Source organism: Rattus rattus, chromosome 7 (assembly GCF_011064425.1).
Source record: "Rattus rattus isolate New Zealand chromosome 7, Rrattus_CSIRO_v1, whole genome shotgun sequence".
Classification (NCBI taxonomy): domain Eukaryota; kingdom Metazoa; phylum Chordata; class Mammalia; order Rodentia; family Muridae; genus Rattus; species Rattus rattus.
This window is the reverse complement of record NC_046160.1, coordinates 101,461,214-101,481,534: the sequence shown is the minus strand read 5'-3', so window position 1 is coordinate 101,481,534 and position 20,321 is coordinate 101,461,214. Positions and strand designations below refer to the sequence as shown.

The 20,321-nt window shown below is 42.3% G+C and overlaps 1 protein-coding gene across 1 annotated transcript in view; it reads left to right on the top strand.

The window, feature by feature from the left end:
* The first annotated feature begins 903 nt into the window (after window positions 1–903).
* Window positions 904–20,321, top strand: part of Sptlc2 (serine palmitoyltransferase long chain base subunit 2) — a 78,406-nt gene continuing 58,988 nt past the window's right edge. Inside the window, exon 1 of the mRNA XM_032908216.1 lies at window positions 904–1,133. Within this exon, the coding sequence (XP_032764107.1) occupies window positions 1,008–1,133 (126 nt within the window). The 5' untranslated portion in view covers window positions 904–1,007. The remainder of the gene's footprint in view (window positions 1,134–20,321) is intronic.

Below are 20,321 nucleotides of genomic sequence, written 5' to 3'. Positions count from 1 at the left end.
CAGGATTCAAACCTAGGCTGAGTCATGCTCTTAATTATGACACTAATTTTTTATGGGTAACTAAAGGTCTCTGTAATGCTGTAATGTAGATCAATTTCTTTTCTTTTGCCACTGGTTTGGATTGGGTATTTTGATAGGTGTCCAGCGCTTTACTAATGTAATTCTTGCAAAGGAAGTCTACGAAGCAGGAAGAATTTTAAAAGAATTTGGCTCCTGAAGTAGTTAATTCCTCAAGTTTCAGTTATCACAAGATCTGGAACTAGATCAAGTCTCATGACTTTCAAGGAAAGTCTTCAAAGGAAATTGCCCTGGGAAAATCCGGATAGAAACAAGCGATGAGCACGCGAGGCATTAGCGTAGCTCACAGTGAAGAACGGGTGAGAGGCTGTCAAAAAGGCTATTCTATTAGCACCCACAGAGGAATTTGCTAATGAAATGAGGGAGCTGCCTGTCTTGGGCTTGGATTCAATCCGAGAACCTCTCGGGAGGAAGGGCACAGAGGGCAACCACCACCTGTGCTGGAGAACCAGGAACCGGCTCTGGAGATGGGCTCAGCCCCTGTTTCTTTCTCCACACGCTAATTGGCTACTTCTTTTCGGGCTCCGCCTCCTTTCCAATCCGGACCATTAGGCAGCAAAGCTCCAACTACGATTTAGCTAGGGCTCCAATCAAATGCCCAGGTCTCGAGTTCCTCTGAAGAAGTCCCCTTGATGCCAGCAAGCCGCTTTTCTCTCGTTCTTGATTGGCCAGAAGCATCATAAGATCCGCCTATCTTGCCTTTGGATTGGTCAATCGCCAATAGGCTCCGCCCCATGTTCCCTCCCGCTGCCGGGCTTCGGCGAGCCCAGGCTTTCGGAGTGGTCCCGCCCTCGCGTGACGGCCGGACCGGGAATTGGCAGCGGCGCTGCAGCCATTTCCGGTTTCGGAGAGGTGGGTGCGGTGCGGAGCGGGAGTTGGCGCCGCCGCCGCCTCCAGAGCCTGTCCTGCTGCCGGGTGCTGCCGGGAGGATGCGGCCGGAGCCAGGAGGCTGCTGCTGCCGCCGCCCGATGCGGGCGAACGGCTGCGTGAAAAACGGGGAAGTGAGGAACGGGTACTTGAGGAGCAGCACCGCCACCATCGCGGCTGCGGGCCAGGTACGATGGGACCGAGAGGCCGGGCGGGATCGGGGCGGTGGGCCGGGACCCCGCGAGCCGATGCCCGGGCCGGGCTGGGGAGGACGCGCAGCCGCGCGGACCGGTCAGCGGCTGGTTGGCGGCTGGGCGCGGCTCAGGTGTGCTGAGCGACCGGGACCCGGCACTGACTGGGTCCCGGCACTGACTGGGCCTCCCCCTGTGCGGGAGGAAGACTCAAGGGCAGCGCGGGACTCAACAACTGTGTGGGGCTTCCTCACCATGAGGGGCTCCCCAGTTCTGTCCGCTTCTCCAGCTATTCGAGCCTTCCCAGTACTACTCGGCTCCACAGCGATGAGGGGCTCCCTGCCGTGTGGGACTCCTCAGGTTTACCTGGCTTCTTAGGTGTGCGATGTTCGCTAGCTCTGCCCGGCTGTCCAGTCTCCACGGGCTCCTCAGCAACATGGGACTCCTTAAGTCTGCCCAGCTCCTTAGCTCTGAGGAGCTTCCCAGCATTTGCTGTTCTGAAGGGCCCTGGAGGCTGGGCTTCCTTTCCATGTCCCTGGTTCTTTCTCGTGTGGATCCCGCAAAAAATGCAGGCCGCTCCCACTGGGAAGCGGAGGAAATCTTTCCCTCCTCGGAGTCCGGCGATACCTTCTCTGTCCCTGCTCGCGTCCCCTCAAGCACATGCTTCCTGTAGAGTCTTGCAGCCCCGAAAAGGAAGATGACGTTCCGAGAAAGTTAGGCAGTGCAGTTGTGGAAGTACAGCCAGACAGCTTCTTCCTTATCACATTCTGGACTTCCTTTATGAGGAAAACCTTGACAGGGAACCTCCTCGGTTGTCTTGGATTAGGTGGCCCCTTCACCAAGCAATAGAGCTATCATGGAGGGCATTGCTTAATCCAGTGGTAAGTTGTCAAGTTATATTAATTATCTGGTGTTGAATCATCATATCCATGAACTTCTAAACTACCTTACAGAATTCTGAATTCCTGACAGTATTTTATTTGTTTGTTTCAAGACATGATTTCTTTGAGTGACAGCCCCGGCTGTTCTGCTCTGTAGACCAGGCTGACTTCCAACTTAGAGATCCTCCTGCCTCTGCCTCCCCAAGTGCGACTAAGACCCCCACACCTGGTTTTCCTGACAGTATTTTTATTGATTGATTTTTCTGAGACAGGGTTTCTCTTTATAACCCTGGCGGTCCTGGAACTCACTCTGTAGACCAGGCTGGCCTCAAACTCGCAGACTTGTCTCTGCCTCCCAAGTGCTAGGATTCAAGGCACGGCTCCCTCGTGGCTCCTGGCAGTACTTTGTAAACCAGCCTTTCTATTATTTCTACTGACTCTTATACTGAAATGTGTTTTTAAAGACAGGCTTCTTAAAAAGGTGCAAGATTTGTGTTGCTAGAAGGTAGTACTGTGATAACTTTGAGTTTAACACTTAAAAGTACTGTGCAGATATCGGGAAGAATAGTTTTAAAAGTTGCTTGATCCCTTTAGCAGGAGTGTGTTGTAGTTTTGATAGGACAGTGACCCCACTTTGGCTTCAACATAGATGATACTAAGCAATAGCAACCTGTCCCCTGCATCAGTAGCTCTGATAGACCTGTGAATCCTGTGGTATGAAAGTGTTATCTTCAAGTCAGGTTGAGTTAAGACTCTGGGGGAGAGTTGAAGGTTAGGATAGGAGTGCATAGAAAAGACTTGGCCTCCCTTGAATGTGTAAGGTGTTGACAAGTCAAAAGGTTGCTTTCGAGAAGCTACGATAAAAGTCAGTTGGCAGTCTGGGCTTGATGTCACTTGTTTATAATCCCAGCCCTCAGGCAGATTCGCATCTCTGAGCTCAGGCTGGCCTGGCCTGCATAGTGGGTTCTCGGACAGCCAGGACGATGAAGAAGGACTCTGCCTCCAAAAAAGGGGATGTGGGGAGGGTCAGTTGGTCAGGAGCTGTGGAAGAATACCGTTTTCCCTAGTGATGTACCATGGCTAATGAGACAACACTGTAGAGGTATAGAATGTGTCGGGGAGGTTGAATAACTGGAGCTAGAAGAGAACGGGTGAATGGGTGAGCAGGACCTTTATGAGGAAAAAGGAAGTCCAGACAAAGCTGGTCACGTATTAGAGGTGCTTTCTAACAACCCACTAGGGGTTACGTTCGGACTAAATAAATAGTCAAGTTCTGACCTCCTGGAATCCCAACAATTTATTATTTGTAGGCATGGTATTTCTTCAGAGGTTGCCAACTATTAAAATGAAATACAAAGTTATTAAAATATACAAAAAGCTGTGACTGTAGCTGGGTGTGGTGGCAAACACCTGTAATCCTAGCACTTAGAAAGTTGAGGCTGGAGGAGAGTTCAAAGCCCGTCTGAGCTGTATAGGTGAGCCCTCACCTGTGCTGCTTACATCTACCGGCTCTGTTAATCAATTTTGTTAAACATTTGCACTCAAGGCACAATGACATTTGAAAGAATGTTCTAATGGAGTGCTTTAAGGGCTGCAATATCTTTTCAAGAAAACTATTTTTACAAATTATTTTAAAGCAGGTACTACATTTATGAGGAATAAAATCTCTTACGTTTATGAGAAAAAGAGAATATCTTAAAATAGTTCCCGAGGCTGGTTGTGTTAAATGTATGTACTCCAACTCCTGCCTGTCTTTCCTTGCATCCTTTTTTTTTTTTCTTTTTTTTCGGAGCTGGGGACCGAACCCAGGGCCTTGCGGTTGCTAGGCAAGCGCTCTACCACTGAGCTAAATCCCCAATCCCCCTTCCTTGCATCCTAAAGGGGGATTATTGTCAATTTTTTTTTCTGAAAATAACACAGTAAGATACAAATCAGGTATACAAGGGTCATGCTTTCACTAAAGTAATAACTATTATGTGGATGAAATGTAAAATTGCTTCCTCACATCATGTCTTAACATTGCTTTTTAATGCACAGGAGAGAAATTATAATGTGTAGGCTTTCTTCTCTAAGGGGAATCAGCTACTTCTGATACCTGTACACACTCACCAGGGTATATTTGAAGAGATTAATGCCTGTGTTAAAAGCAGCTCCTGGATGGGGCTGTTCGATGAGTAGATAATGTGGTAAGGAGGTATTACAAAACAGAGGTTACTGCTGTTCAGTGATGAAAGGTAGCCAGAGTTTCCACTAGAGGAGCAGCTGAATAATAAGGCCGTGAATTTCCCTCTGCCAGGAAAGGAGTCAGCCTCTATTTTGAAGGTAAAGGGTATCTTGTAGCCTGAAGAACATTTGGCCATTAGAATTGGAAAGAACCTTCAAGATGTCTTTGTAAATCAGTCAGTCCTTTTATCTCTTTGCAAGACTTTCTTAAAGTTTCTTTCTGTTTCTGTTTATGGGATGCATGGATGGAGGAATGGATGGATTGATTGCTTCTGGGTCTCCTTTAGTTCAGTCTGGCCTTGAACTTTTATCTTGCTGTTTTCATCTCCAGGTGCTGGGAATTCCTATCAACTGACAGGATTCCTTTCTAAAAAAGACTTCCAGAGGGTTTGCGTCACATTTTTCACAAGATGGCTGTGGAGTGATCTTAGTCACCAGGGGTTAGTTTTTGTGGATTTAACAGTTGACTAATAAGCATATGACATACTTGGTTGTGTGTGTAATTAGCACTTTTAAAAAGACCTTTTCTTGGGGTTGGGGATTTAGCTCAGTGGTAGAGCGCTTGCCTAGTAAGCCCAAGGCCCTGGGTTCTGTCCTCAGCTCCGGAAAAAAAAAAAGTTTGGAACATGACTTAATTCCATCTGAGGGTAATTTCTTGTTGTTTGGTTTTGTTTGTTTTGTTACTTTTCGAGTTTTTCTGTGAAGCCTTGACTATCCTGAATTCTGTAGACCAGGCTGGTCTCGAGCTCAGATTCTCGTCTCTAACTTCCCAGGTGCTGGGATTAAAGGCACATGCCACCACCACCTGTTTGGGAGTAGTTTTGATGAGAAATTTAGAGGTATAAAAGGCTTCTATTTTCCAGTAGAATCAGTAGAATTCAATTACAAGGAGGCACTAAGCAATATAGGTTAAATAGAAGTCAAGCATGGCAGAAACAAATGTAATGTCAGAAAGAGGCCAAATAACAAGGAAGGGTGGCTTACGTCTAGCTTTGTTTCCACTGAAGAGAAACTGAAAGAATTGGAATAGTAGTCATAATAGCCGTTTTGTATATTGGGTTTGGCAGGGTAAGACACCTTAGGTTTCAGGTCTTGCAGAAAAAAAATGTAACTTCTGATAACTTGTGTGATTTTGTTTGTTTGTTTGTTTCAAATGTTCCAAGGGGAAGAACATTTGGTTTTTACTAGCCGAGTCTGAGAGATTCCAGTCATTTGTGGGACTCAAGAAGTCTCTTTAATACAAATTCTTAGGAAATTTTAAACCATTTGCTCCCTAAGGTAGTATTTAAAATGGGTGTTCAGGGACTTGTCAGTTTTTTAGGTGGACTCAGGTACACTAGAAGTTTGTCCTGCTAAGCAAGAGAGCCTGTTGTTTGATTCAGTTATTGAAAGAAAGAAGCAGTGTTTATTGGTAGAATGGGCAATTGATAGTGTTTGCATGCAGAGTGGGTGTGCCTTACTTGATTAAATGGTTTGTGGCCACAAGTCACTAGCCTTCTGGGTAGTTTCTAAGGAGCTTCTATAATACAATTTGTGATTTGTGAATATTAAAGCCTTTTGCTCTTGACTCACTTAATCTCAGACATCTTATTTTATGTTCTGTATTCTCAAGACCTTTAATGAAGTTGAGGTAATTTTCCTTTTTTTAAAAAAATTGATACTCTTAGTGGATATTTGCTGAAAGATCTTGAAGCATTGGAACAATTGTTTTGTGTTCAGGTTTTGAAAAGTCAGTTAGTAGAAAAACATTAACATTGTATCTGTATTTTGATGAATGTGTATACATATATGTTGTATAATTTTTAAATCATGTTAAACATGCCTATCTCTTGGATCTTTTATCATTTCTTTTTTAAATATCTTTTTTTAATTTATTATATATAAGTAAACTGTAGCTGTCTTCAGACACACCAGAAGAGGACATCAGTTCTCATTACAGATGGTTGTGAGCCTCCATGTGGTTGCTGGGATTTGAACTCAGGACCTCTGGAAGAGCAATCAGTGCTCTTAGCCACTGAGCCATCTCTCCAGCCCTTATCATTTCTTTATGGTATTTCAAACAGGCTCAACGTTCCTATATAGTCAAGAATGACCTTAAACTTCTGATCTTCCTGTTTCTTACCTCCCACATGCTAGAATCACCAGTGTGCAGTGCCATGACGTGGGGATCTAACCCCAGGCTTTAGGCATTTTAAACCAGCACTCTAGCAAATGAGCCATGTCCCTAGCCCAAATGTGGTGGTCTTGTCAGTTTAAATAAGACTTTTGTTCCTAGTTTGGAAACCCTAAACCAAACATTTCGGATTTTACTGTTTTTATTGTACACGTAAGAGGGATTCAGGAGATGTTATTTAAAGGGATGGTGGAGTAGTCTTTGAAATTATGGCACTGGTAAAGTATATAGAAGATGTCCTTAAGCTAGAAGAGGAGACACTAAGGTCATAAAAATTAAGAATCATAGTGCTCCTTGGAAAAGATATACACAGAGTTGCAGACCAGGCGTGCAAAGCACAATTGAGAAGAGATGGTTTGGAACAAGAAGAAGAAGAAAACTCTAGGTAAATGTTGACAGTTTCATTAAGGAGGGTAAGCAATGTTTTCAGGCCGTGAGAAAGTATGAATAACAATAGTAATAGAGAGGACTGGGGGTGTGGCTTAGTGGTAGAGTGCTTGCCTAGCACACCCAAAGCTTAGGGTTCTATTCACTAGAACTGCGTAGAGCCTGAGTATGTGTGGTACAGCACAGGAGTGGGAACAAGAGGACAGAGAAGCTTGAGTTTCATAGTCAGTTTGAGCCTGGACTTCATAAGACCCCATCCTTAAAAAAGACATCTTTTACAAAGCACCTACTGTATGCTGGAGGACTGGGAGGAGAAATGTGAAATGCTGTCTTCAGGGTACAACACAGCCATTGCAAAGATGATCTTACAGCAGCTGCAACTGCCTTCATTGGGCCTATACAGGCCAGGTCTGCGTGGATAGGGAGGAGTTCAGGGGGTTTACATCTCCCGACTGAACTATTGGCTATTGATGGATTCTGGGGAAGGGGCTGTAGTTGCCTTCAATTGTGTATAAAATGCAGAGGCTAAACCTGTGACCACACAGGCTATCCTGGTTAAAATCAGAGCGTTAACAAAACAACAAAAGACTTAAATGTGAGGAAAGTAAGAGAAGGTGGAAGACAAGAGGAAATAAAATGAATCACTGTATACATGTATAGAGGAAATAGAATGAATCACTGTATACATGTTTAAACTTGTCAAATAAACTTAGTTGATTAAAAGGTTTAAAAAAATGAGAGAAGAACCTTTCTAGGTAAATAGTGCCCTCATTTTGCAAATAAGAATACTAAAGTCCGGGTTGGGATTTAGCTCAGTGGTAGAGCGCTTGCCTAGCATGCTAAAGGCCCTGAGTTCGGTCCCCACTCGAAAAAAAAAAAAAAAAAAAGAATACTAAAGTCCAGTGCTCACTTCGGCAGCACATATACTAAAATTGGAAAGAATACTAAAGTCCATACCTTTAAGTTACTGAGTTGGAAGAGTCTTGGTGGTATTTAATTTGTCTGACTCTATCAGAACATTGAATTCAGAATTCATTAGGAGGAGCTGGAGAGATGGCTCAGCTATTAAGAGTACTGGATACCCTTCCAGAGAGCCTTGGGTTCAATTCCCAGCACCCACATGATAATTCAGTACTCATTAGAAGTTTTTGGAACATTAAATTAGATATTGAGAATTGGTTAAAGAGGGATGAGTGGTAGTTGAAGCAATGGTGTTGGTAAAGTATGTAGAAGAGGGAATAATTAAGCTAGAAGACAAGGCACCAAAGATAGAATACTAGATAGCCAAAATGCTTCTCAGATAACACACATGCAACACAGACAGAGCTTTGAATGTACAAGAACACAATTGGGAAGAGAAAAGCCTATGAAAACGGAGGCTGGCCTTTTCTTGGAATTTTACTGAAGTGCACAAGCCTTTCCTACAGCATACCACACATACTAGAGAGAATAGTGTGAGCCTTTGTGTAAATCACACAAGCTATGCCAAAGCTGGTCATGGTTTTATCAGCAGGAAACATTTGCAAAGTTCTGATCATATCTCCTTTTATCAGATAAAGTTTCTATTTGGCAGTATCTATCCCATGTGAAATGGACTGAGAGTAGCTTCCAGGACTTACTGGAAAACAACATTTGACATGATTTTTATTATCCTACCATAAACCCACGACAGAGGCCTTCAGCTTTTTTTTTTTTTTTTTTTTTTTTTTTTTCGGGGCTGGGGACCGAACCCAGGGCCTTGCCTTTCCTAGGCAAGCGCTCTCCCCCCGAGCTAAATCCCCAACCCCCGGCCTTCAGCTTTATATGGACTGAAAGGTGTCCATTGAGAGGCACACTGTGCAAGTATGCCTGTGTTAGTTACTTCTCTCACAGCTGGGACAGAATACCAGACAGAAGCAGCTTCAGGGGTGCAGTCCATCATGGTAGTGAAGGCATCATGGAACAGTTCCATGCAGTCAGGAGTGTGTGGCAGGAACATGCTGACCTTGTGGCTGCATTCAGGGAAGCACAGAACTCTAGATTAGGGTCAGGCTAAGTAGTAACCTTCAAGGCCTACTCCCAGTGACTGATTGCTACCAGCTGGGGTTCTGGTCCCAAAGGTTCCACCACAGCACCACCAGCTTGGGACCAAGTGTTCAACAGTATGATCTTGTGAGGATATTTGAATCTTATATTTCCCTAGCTTGCTACCCATGCTGTAGCAGTTTCTGTCTGAGTCAAGCATTAGTGTCACAGACAGGCTCTGGAGGCCAAGCAAATGCATCTCTGCCACATATCCTGTTCTTTATCTCAGCTCCCACACATCTCCATGTGCCAATCTTGTCACACCAACCTCTTTGCTTAGCTAGTTAAGTGTGGCAGCCTGTGTCCATTTTTCTTTACTGAGAACACTTTTTGATGTGTGGGGTGGACTCCTATGGCCACATCTGTGATTTGAGCTTATTTCCTTGGTCATAATGTTAGCATAATGTTACCAAAAGGAGCCCAACAACCCTAGAACTAGCTGTCCTAGAACTAGCTTTGTAGAGCAGGCTGGCTCTGAACTTACAGAGATCCTCCTATCTGTTCTTCGAGTGCTGGGATCAAAGGAGTGAGCCACCACCACTTGGCAGAGATTGGAGTTTCTGATGAGAGGGCCTGAAAGGTAGCAAACTGCCCAGAGAAAAGGTTGGGAAACTCTGCTGCTGAGGCCTGGGACCTTGCTGCCTTATGCCTTTCAAAGTCAATTGTCCTCATCAGTACATACCACCATCCTTTCAGTCACCTTTTCGTTTAGTTTAGCTAGAGCCCTCTTCATTACTCTCAACTGAAGTGTAACACACAGTTTCTCTATTAAAAAAGCTCTTACACTTTTCTGTACTATTGTTTGGTATATATTGCATTGGTATACCCTGTGAACTCTTTAGGGCTTCAAGAGTGTGCGTGTACATGTGTTTGTCACTTCAACCAACTTCACCCAAACTAGAGTCACCTGGGAGAAGGGAGCCTAAATTGAGAAAACACCTCAGATTGGCCTGCAAGCTTGTCAATGTGCATTTTCTTTATTGTTTTTTTTTTTTTTTTTTTTCTTTTTTGGAGCTGGGGACCGAACCCAGGGGCCTTTAAGCTTTGCTAGGCAAGCGCTCTACCACTGAGCTAAATCTCCAACCCCCATTCTCTTTATTGTTGATGGATGTGGGGAACCCTGTTCTGATGGGTGATGTCACCACTGGGCAGGTGGTCCTGAGAGGTATAAGGAAGGTAGCTGAGAGGGAAGGAGGCCTGTGACTGGGATGTAATATGAATAAGAAAAGAAATAATTTATTGAAAAATAAATAAATAAATTATTGGGGGGAGGGGTAGCTGATTCAAGCAGGAGTAGAGTTTGGGTTTCTGCCCTGACTTCAAATTATGGGGAACAAATTCAAAACCACCCTAAACAAGATTAACTCTTCTATGACAAGAAAAATTTCATAAAACAAAGAAATATCAATAGATTATTTAATACATGCTTTTGGGGAAATTGACTATTTAAGGAAAAGGAGATCTAGCTAGGGCTTTTCTTTATGCCACGCTGTGGCAGACACAACTAACTGCTCTGCAAGATGGATTCTCCCTATTAGCAGTCAGTCTCAGGTTCTCAGTGTCACCTGACAACACAAGTTTCTCTTGTAGTAGAGGACTCCTATGTGCTGACTTCAGGCCTGTGAGAAGTGAGGTGTGCATTCTCTGCTGTCCTGCTTCTCTCTGCCTGTGTGGACTGTCCTGCAGATGGAGTTGCAGCTGAAGTCAGCCTGCTAAAAGAAAGCAAGAAGAGAGCTTTACGGGTGCTGGAGATTAGAATTAGACATTTATAGTGCAAAGCAAACATTTCAATAACAGCTACATTTAACTTTTTTTTAGTGTTTTCAAAACTGCATATGTTTTTGTATGTCAAAGCTTCTAGAAACTTGAGACTGAACTATAGCTTCTAACCTATATTTCAAATACTGTACTTTGTAGTTGGTGGTAGAAATAAGAGTTAGTCTTGTTTTAAGAATTTTACAGGGTGGGTCTAGGGATATAGTTCTTGTCTGGTGTGCACCAATCCCTGGCTTTGATCCCCGGCATTCTATAAAAAGTAGTACAGTGTAACGAGCTTAGATTCTCAGTGCTCAGGAGATAGAGTCAAGAGGATTAAAAGTTGAAGTCATACTTGGCTACAGAGTGAAATTTTTTTTTTTTTTTTTTTTTTCTGGAGCTGGGGACCGAACCCAGGGCCTTGCGCATGCTAGGCAAGCGCTTTACCCCTGTGTTAAATTTTTCCCCTTTTTTTTTTATTTTTATTTTTTTTTTTTTGGTTCTTTTTTTTTTTTTTTTTCGAGCTGGGGACCGAACCCAGGGCCTTGTGCTTCCTAGGCAAGCGCTCTACCACTGAGCTAAATCCCCAACCCGAGTGAAATTTTTTTAAAGATTTATTTTATGTATATATGAGACAGGGATTCTCTGTGTATCCCTGGCTGTCCTGTAGACTAAGCTGGCCTTGAACTGGCAGAGATCCACCTGCCTCTCTGTCTTCTGAGTTCTGGGATTAAAAATGTGTACTGCCATCACAACTGGCTTCAGCTGCTGTTTTAACTTTTATTTATGTACATGTGTTTGTATCTGTGTGAATCGGCTACTTATATGCTCATGTCTGTGTGAACCAGAAGAGGGTATTGGGTTCCCTGAAGCTAGAGTTAGAGGTAGGTATGAGCTGCATGAGTGAGGGTGCTGAGAATTGAACTTGAATCCTCTGCAAGAGCAGTAAGCACTCTTAGTTACTGAACTCTCTCCGGCCCTGGTGTAGAAATTTCACACAATCAGATTTATCAGGTTTGGGAAGATGACTCAGTGGGTAAAGTGCTTGCTATATAGGCATGAGGACCTGAGTTTGGATGCCAAGACTACATAAAAGCTGGACTTAACACCTGAGTTTGTAATCCCAACATGGGGGAAATTCTGGGGAAGCAGAGACAGGAGGATCCTGGGGCTTGCTGGTCTAGTCTAGCTGAATTGGTAAACCCCAGGTTTAGTGAGAGACCCTGTCTCAAAAAGTTAGGTATAGAACAATTAGGAAGACACATGACATCAAGCTCTGGCCTCTGTATCCATATACATGCATATGCACTAGTCACAGTCACAGACACACACACACACACTTATACATGTATGTGCAGAGAGGAATTTTAACCCTTACTTTGTAGCTTGTGCATTGGTGGTTTTAGAGGAATTATATATAGTGTAGTTCAAGATTATAAAGATTAATTTTTTTTTCTTTTTTTCGGAGCTGGGGACCGAACCCAGGGCCTTGTGCTTGCTAGGCAAGTGCTCTACCACTGAGCTAAATCCCCAACCCCAAGATTAATTTTTTAACATGCTACAAATTAAAACATTTTTTGATTTGCAGTTAGATATATTTAATAATGAAGGATTGCTTTTATAGTATGTTGTCAGGTAGGGAATCTATTTTTAATATAATTAATATTTTTGAGACATGATCTGTCTATGTAGTCCTGGCTGTCCTGGAACTACCATGTAGACTAGGCTGGACTCACAGAGATCCTGCCTCTACCTCCTGAGTGCTAGGATGAAAGGTGTGAGCCATCACTTCTCCATCAGGGACCTATTTTATTCGTTTGCATACCAAACCATTTTAATTTATAAAAAAGCAATTCATTCTCTAGTAGTTTGAAATGCCACTGCTATTATTGATCCAATTCTGTATTCTTTTTTACTAGGTTTTCTGTTCTGTTTCCCCATTAACCCTATGCCCATATTACTATAAATCTTTAGTTGCTCTTATTTGATATGATTCCTTCTATTCCTTTATCTTCAAGATCACCTTTGTTCTTGTTTTCCTACATAGGTTATAAGATCAACTTGTTGAGAAAAATTAAGGTTTTCAGTAGAATATTCATGTCAAGAAGTATGCGTTTGACAACTAGTTTGGGAGCACTTTTCAGTCTGTCACACATGAGACACACTGTTTAGTAATTAGTTACTGCTCTATTGTTGTAAAAAGACACCACAATTAAGAAAACTGGGCCTCACTGTACTGCCCAGTCAAGGCATGGGGCCCACTCTCCCAAGTACTGCAGCCAGTAATGGGCTGGGCCAGCTTTCCCACTCTCACACCCTTGGAGTCTGTCTCTTTGTCCCAGGGCCAGCTCCACTGTGTTGCCCAGGTGAGGTACAGGGAGTACTATCCCCAGTTGAAGGGACAAGACTAGCTCTCTTGGCTCTCATGCCTGGGGTGAGGGTTGAGGTGGGGGGCGGGGTAAGTTGGTCTTTCCCATCACCAGCTGCAGCACTGGGACCTTGCATCTGGCCTTGGTGGCAGTCCTGATTTTAAAGAACAGAAATGTGTGGGGTTCCCTTACTGCAGAAGGCATGATAACAGTTCAACACTTTGTGGGTTGCTGAAGAGTAATGGGTGCATGTATTGGACATTAGGTTTATTTATTTTGTTGAGGGGGGGGAGGGAGGGGAGAGGAGGGAGGAGAGAGAGAGAGAGAGAGAGAGAGAGAGAGAGAGAATGTGTGTTTGTTTGTATCTATGATCATTAGAATAATTTTAACGAACACCAAGGTACACTTGCTTCAACAGGAATATTGTTGTTAAGGAAATACAAAAGGAAACAAAAGGGAAAATTCTCCCATGCCCCCAGTTAATACTATAACTATAACACCAATATAAAACACAGTACAAGACAAAGGAAAAGAGAAAACAAAGAAACAAGCTACTTTGTCCATAGCTTTCTTGCTATCAACTATTCCTGTGAAGTAACTGAAAAGGCAATCTTAGGGCCTGGAGAGATGGCTCAGTGGTTAAGAGCACTAGCTTTTCTTCCATAGGACCTGGGTTTGATGCTCAGCACCCACAAGGCAGGTTACAGTTGTCTATGACTCCAGTTCCAAGGGATCCAACAGCCTGTTCTTGCCTCTACAGGCAACAGACAAGCAAGTGGTGCATAGATACTCATGCAGGCAAAACACTCACACGCGTAAAATTTAAAGACATAAGAAAAAGAAAAGGTACCCTTAACCAAAGCAATAATGAAACAAAAGATAAACCATGCACACATATGTATATACACATACATATATGTCATGTGTGTATGCAAATATATGTATATATCATACAATATGTATACATACACCTATATGTGTGTTTGCATGCACACATGTATGTGTGTACATATGTATGTATGTAAAACTGCCTAGAAAGAGACATAAGAAATCAGGATAATGAGGCTGGTAAGATAGTTAATTCAGTGGTTAAGCATACTGGCTGCTCCAAAGGACCTGAGTTTATTAAATTTCACAGTTCATGAAAGTCCAGTCCCAGGGAAGCTGACATCCTCTTCTGATCTCTGAGAGCACTAGGCACACAGATGGTATGAAGATATATATTCGGTCAAAACACTCATACACTGAATAAAATTTTAAAGAGAGAAAGAGTAGGTAGCAAAAGAGAATAGACAATTCTATAGCATCTTCTAAACCATTTTGATTCTTGTTTGGTTAGGTTTTTGTTGTTATTGTTTGTACAGAGCTTTACTAGCCCAGGCTAGACTCACACTCACTATGTACTTAAAAAGGCTTTGAAATCTCTAACCGTCCTGTTTCCCTCTTTTAAACTATGAGATACAGGTGTGTACCACCTCATTTAGCCAGTCTGATTTTTTGTCTCATTTTTTCTTTTTTTCTTTTTTTTTTTTTTTTTTTTTTTTTTTTTGGAGCTGGGGACCAGACAGGGCCTTGCGCTCGCTTAGGCAAGCTTTTCCACTGAGCTAAATCCCCAACCCCTCATTTTTCTTTTTTAATTAATTTTTATTTATTTGAGTACACTGTAGCTGTCTTCAGACACACCTTTACAGATGGTTGTGAACCACCATGTGGTTGATGGGAATTGAACTCAGGACCTCTGGAAAAGCAGTCAGTGCTTTTTTTTTTTTCTCCCCTTTTTTCGGAGCTGGGGACCGAACCCAGGGCCTGCAGTCAGTGCTCTTAACTGCTGAGCCATCTCTCCAGCCTTTGTCTCTTTTTTTCTAGTCAATACACATTATTGACTTCACTTAAATTTTACCACGGACTCTATTCTCTATTGAGATGAAAACAACTAAAAGCTGCCTATGTCTACCATAGCTCAGACTACCTGACTAACCTCCAAGATCTCGAACCTTTTGAAACTGCAACATAACACTGTTATCTACAAATGTTACATTTAAAAACCAAAGAACATGGCCCTTAGATAATGTGATGCACATTGAGAGGCAAGCAGATCTCTGTGAGTTCCAGACCAGCCAGGGCCATATAGTGATATCCTGTCTCACAAACACACCTTACAGCAAAAAATAAGCCAATATTTTAAGCAAATTTGTGTGTGTTGGCCCCATTCATAGCTATTTAGCTATCCTGGGACACAGGCTGAACATACCTGAGTCCGACAGCTTCTAGGCAATCTTCGTCTGTGTATTAGTTATTACCTATTTTGGTCACTAGTATCACCATCTAATCCACCCAGCCTCCCAAGTTTTCAGTCATTTTTAACTCCACCTTTTTTTCTGGCTTCTATCCAGAGTTAGTTCCATACTGTTTTCTTTGTAACCAGGAAGTATGTTTTGTTTTTGTCTTTTGAGACAGGGTCTCCTGCAACCCAAGAAGGTCTGGAAGTCACACTATTTAGCCAAGGATTACCTAGAATTCCTCTTCCTTCTATCTTTGCATCCCAAGTACTAGCTAGGGTTACAGGCCTGTGCCACTACAGCCAATTGGCATCTGGTAATTGTAGGGTGTGTGTGTGTGTGTGTGTGTGTGTGTGTGTGTGTGTGTGTGTGTGAGAGAGAGAGAGAGAGAGAAACTATTACATATCTTAATAAGTATAGGATGCAAACACACAGATGTTAAAATTCACATTACTATGCATATCGACAATAAATTAGCTTGTTTTACATAATTATCTGGTATAAGACTAGCATATCCTTCTCATCAATTATTAAAAAACAAACCAACAACTTATAGCCTCCCCCATCAAAGAATATTACAACATCTTTCTTGCCATCTGGTCTCTACATCACAAGGGCTCTTCCCACAGACCAGTAATCATGCCCAAGCAAATAAATATGGTCAACAACACTCCCTTGCTCTAAAAAGCTTCACTGTCTGTAAAAGGAAAATCTCAAATCACCATCATGGCATCCAACTGTCTATAGTTGTATGGCAACATTTCTTCCTCTTAGTTCCTGAGATCTTTGTTCGAGTCACAGTGAACTTTTTTCCATCATCTTTTGAAAGAAAGAAAGAAAGAAAGTAAGTAAGTTTCTTCTAAGAATGAAATTCTTCCTCAAGTAATGTCCACTGCTGAAAGGTCAAGAAGCAGTGAATTAAAACTACAGAGCTAAGCCCAAGAGACTGCTAAAACAGAAAATAGAGAATCACTATCTCTGAAGGTAAAGAAGAGGGACAGAAGAGAGAAGGGGGCTATTGTGTATTTCACAAGTCCTGTGGAATTCAGCTGTTTAGAATCATATGCTAAAGTTGAAGGAAATACATTAGAACCAGGCAGTGGTGGCACACACACACACACCCACCTTTCATCCCAGCATCTGGGGGGCAGAGGTAGTAAGATCTCTGAGTCAAAGGCCAGTCTGGCCTACATAGTAAGTTCCAGGATAGCCAAAGCTACTTAGAGAGAGACCCTGTCTCAAACAACTAACCAACCAACCAAACAAACAAACAAAAAACCTACAAGATACTTCTAAAACTAAAAGAAACACAAGGATACTTCCTTACATGTATCAAATGAGGGAACTGATACAGTACTATCTATCTAGTCTAAAACATTATTAAAATTTTGCTAACTACCCTTATGATGCTCTTTACAGTAAACGAAAAATTTAAAGTATGGACTTCTGTCTTTAGTATCTTTGGTCTCAGGAAAAAATAAACAAGATTTAACTACACTGTCAAATGACGTAGAAGGACTGACTCTGAATAAGTTTTCAGGCATCCTATGAAAGAATGCAGACTTAACCATATAATGACTCAAGTAGTAAAAAAAAAAAAAAAAACAAACAAAACCAAATAAACTGTTGATGAAATTAGGCATACATTTCTTGTATGAACACAAGCTTATATGATTCATCAAGCAATTGAATTCATACCAGCCTCAGACTAGAAGGTCAGAGTCTGACCATCTAGTGGATACTTTGTATTAGTTTTAAGTTTTTATGTCCACTTGCTGGGGAGAAGTTGAGTTCCATTCCCAGCATTCACACAAAAAGCCGGGCAAGGCAGCATGTGTTAAATCTCAGTGCTAGAGAAAACAGACAGGTGGGTTTCTGGGGTTCACTGGCCAGCCAGCCTACTCTGTTTAGCAAGCTCCAAGCCAGTGAGAAGTGAGAGTCAGTCTCAGTCTCTGTCTCTGTCTCTCTGTCTCTGTCTCTGTCTCTGTCTCTCTCTCTCTCTCTCTCAAAGAAAAAAAAAAAAAAAAAGTGAAGGCAAAGCATGGTAGCACGTACTTTTAATCCCAGCCTTCAGAAGACAGAGGCAGGTGAATCTTGAGTTTGAGGCCAGTCTGGCTTACATAGTTCTAGTCCAAGGATGCATAATGAGATCTTATCTCATAATAATGATGATAAATATTGTGTAATAACATAATAAAGGGAAAAGGTGCCTGAGGAACAACACCTGGTATCTTTTAGCCTCTACATGCACATGTGTACATAATAAAGTAAAATAAATAAACCCAATGTCCAACGTAAGCCACCCATTACTCTTTAGCAATCCACGAACTGTTATCATGCCTTCTGCAGTAAAAGGCAATCCCGCACATTTCTGTTCTTTAAAATCAGGACCACTGCCCAGGCCAGGTGCAAGGCACTGAGTCTTCCCTTGAACAGGACTTTCAGCAGCACATTCTCATCTGCTTAACAGCTGAGACTGCAGGGGATGAGACGCTAGAATTTTCCTGTGTGTGCATTTAGAGGCCAGGGTTGATCTTAAATATCTTCCTCATTCACTATCCACCTTGTTTATTTGTTTGTTTATTTACCACCTTGTTTGTTTACAAAAGGAGCTCTGGCAAAGTTTTATTGAGGAAAACTTTCCTCCTTTACCTCTCACCTGTCTGTTTGGCATGCTTCTGATATCAGAATCACCTGGGGCAATGTTAGCCAGTGTGCATTCTCTAGTATTTTCCGCACACTGTGCCCAGTTCAATAGTATTGCCACTGTAGTGATGGACACTAGTTTTAGCCAACATGGTGTAGTATTCTATTTCAGATTCCCTCGAAGCTGGGTAGTTGTTGGTGAGGATAACCATTTTTCTTTGCCTTGTTTGATCATCTTCAGAGTCTGTCTGTACCCCAGCATGTTCTTTTGACTTTTCATAACAAGCTGGAGCTTAGAGTTGATCAACTCCAGAGACTTTTTCATCTTCTTTGTGGCCAATAGCTTTCTGCCTCAGGTGTGGGACAACCCCCAACCTAGCACACAGAGGGCAGAAGAGAGGATTGATCCAGAGTGTCAGACACCAATTAGCAGAACTCCCTGAGCAGCCTAATACTCCATCCAGCAGAATTCACTCACCAAGATCCCACTTTATTTATTTATTTATTAATGATATAGGGCTTATCTGACTGAACTGAGAGCTTGCAGATTCAGATAGACTGGCTATCCAGCAAGTCTCAGAGATTCTTCTGTTTCTGTGTCAAAGTGCTGGCATTTTTACTTATTGGGGATTCAACTTAAATTCCCTTCCTGTTGTTTTACATGGGTGCTTGCATTATATGAACTTTAACCAACTGAGCCATCTTCCCAGCCCACTAATGTAAACAGAATTATAAATTCTAGCTACCCATTATAACAGACATACCGTCCAGGTGTTTTATTTATGAGCTTGTAAGCCTACTTTGGCAGATTTTGGAACTCTTCTACTTGCAGTTACTCCTAGCCATGTGTTCATGGTTCATCTCCTCTCCTCTCATGGCTGCTTCCTCTTCTCTCCCTTTCCTTTCTTCCTCTATGCCTTCTACCTGTGACTTCCAGCCAGGTAACTGAAAAACCCGCATACCTCTAGCTACTGTCCATCCACACAGGTCTTAGCTTTTATTGAGCAATTAACTTTGGGAACAAGGTTACATAGCATCATTTGGTGTATGTGAGGATCTCCTTGTTGTTGTTGGGGCACCAGATCTTGGGGGCCATTTGAAAACATAGCAGCACCAACCCCAACACACTGTTATGCTAATATCTACTTTGTTGACAGCAAACTCTTAAGTTAGAATGGTACATCCAGATAGATTTACAATGCACAGTACACTTTTGTTACAGAGAGCTTGACCTCAGTGGTCTTTGCCTTGTTCGTTAACCAAGTGCTAGTCTCCGTGCTACATGGCAAACACATTCCTTACATGGCACGTGCTTTACTGACAGATGTCTCCCAGCCCCTAGGTACATAAAATCTTGTTGTTTGTATTTACATAACACTTAATCAGGAAGGCCTAGCAGAGCAAAAGGGGACTCCTTCCTGTATAATGCTGTTGGACAACATGTTCCTAGTAATTTTGATTGATTTTCCTAACTGCAGCCTCATGTTCTAAGTCTTTTTCTCATGGTTTCTTCTCTTCTGTAAAATTAGATTTTCAATAAAATTAACCAAAAAGTTAAAAAAAATTTTTTTTTTTTTTTTTGAGACAGGATTTCTCTGCTTATCCCTGGCTGTCTTGGAATTCATTCTGTAAACCAGGCTGGCTTTAAACTCACAGAGATCCACCTGCCTCTGCCTCCTGAAGGCTGGCATTAAAGTGTGTGCCACTGCTACCTGGTAAAAGTAAAATTTATTAATCATCGAATCAAAAGTAAAATATCTTTGAGTCTATACATGAAGATGCAGGGACTGCCAGGCACAGTGGCACATATCTGTAATCCCAGTCCTGGAAAGTGAAGCAGAAAGTTTATTAAGTTTGAGGCTGTCCTGTATGACATGCTACAACTCTGTCTCCTATACAAACAGCAAACATATCTTAAATGGTAAAATAAAGGACAGGAATGATCTTTAAAAGTTTGGGAATATATACTTAGATCAAAATAGATACAGGATCAATGCATGATGACTGATGGTTGATCTTTTTATTGTTGTTTTGTTTTGTGTTTTGTCTTTGAAACAGTTTCTCTATATAGCCCTGGCTGTTCTAGAATTAGCTCTGTAGACCAGGCTGGCCTCAAACTCAAAGAGATCTGCCTGCCTCTGCCTACCTAGTGCTGGGATTAAAGGCTGGCACCACCACTGCCCTGCTAATTTAGTCTTTTTTTTTTTTTTTTTTTCTTTTTTTTAGAGCTGGGGACCGAACCCAGGGCCTTGCGCTTGCTAGGCAAGCACTCTACCACTGAGCTAAATCCCCAATCCCTAATTTAGTCTTTTAAAAAATTTATTTTGGGCTGGTGAGATGGCTCAGCTCACTGACTGCTCTTCCAGAGGTCCTGAGTTCAATTCCCAGCACCCACATGGTGACTCATG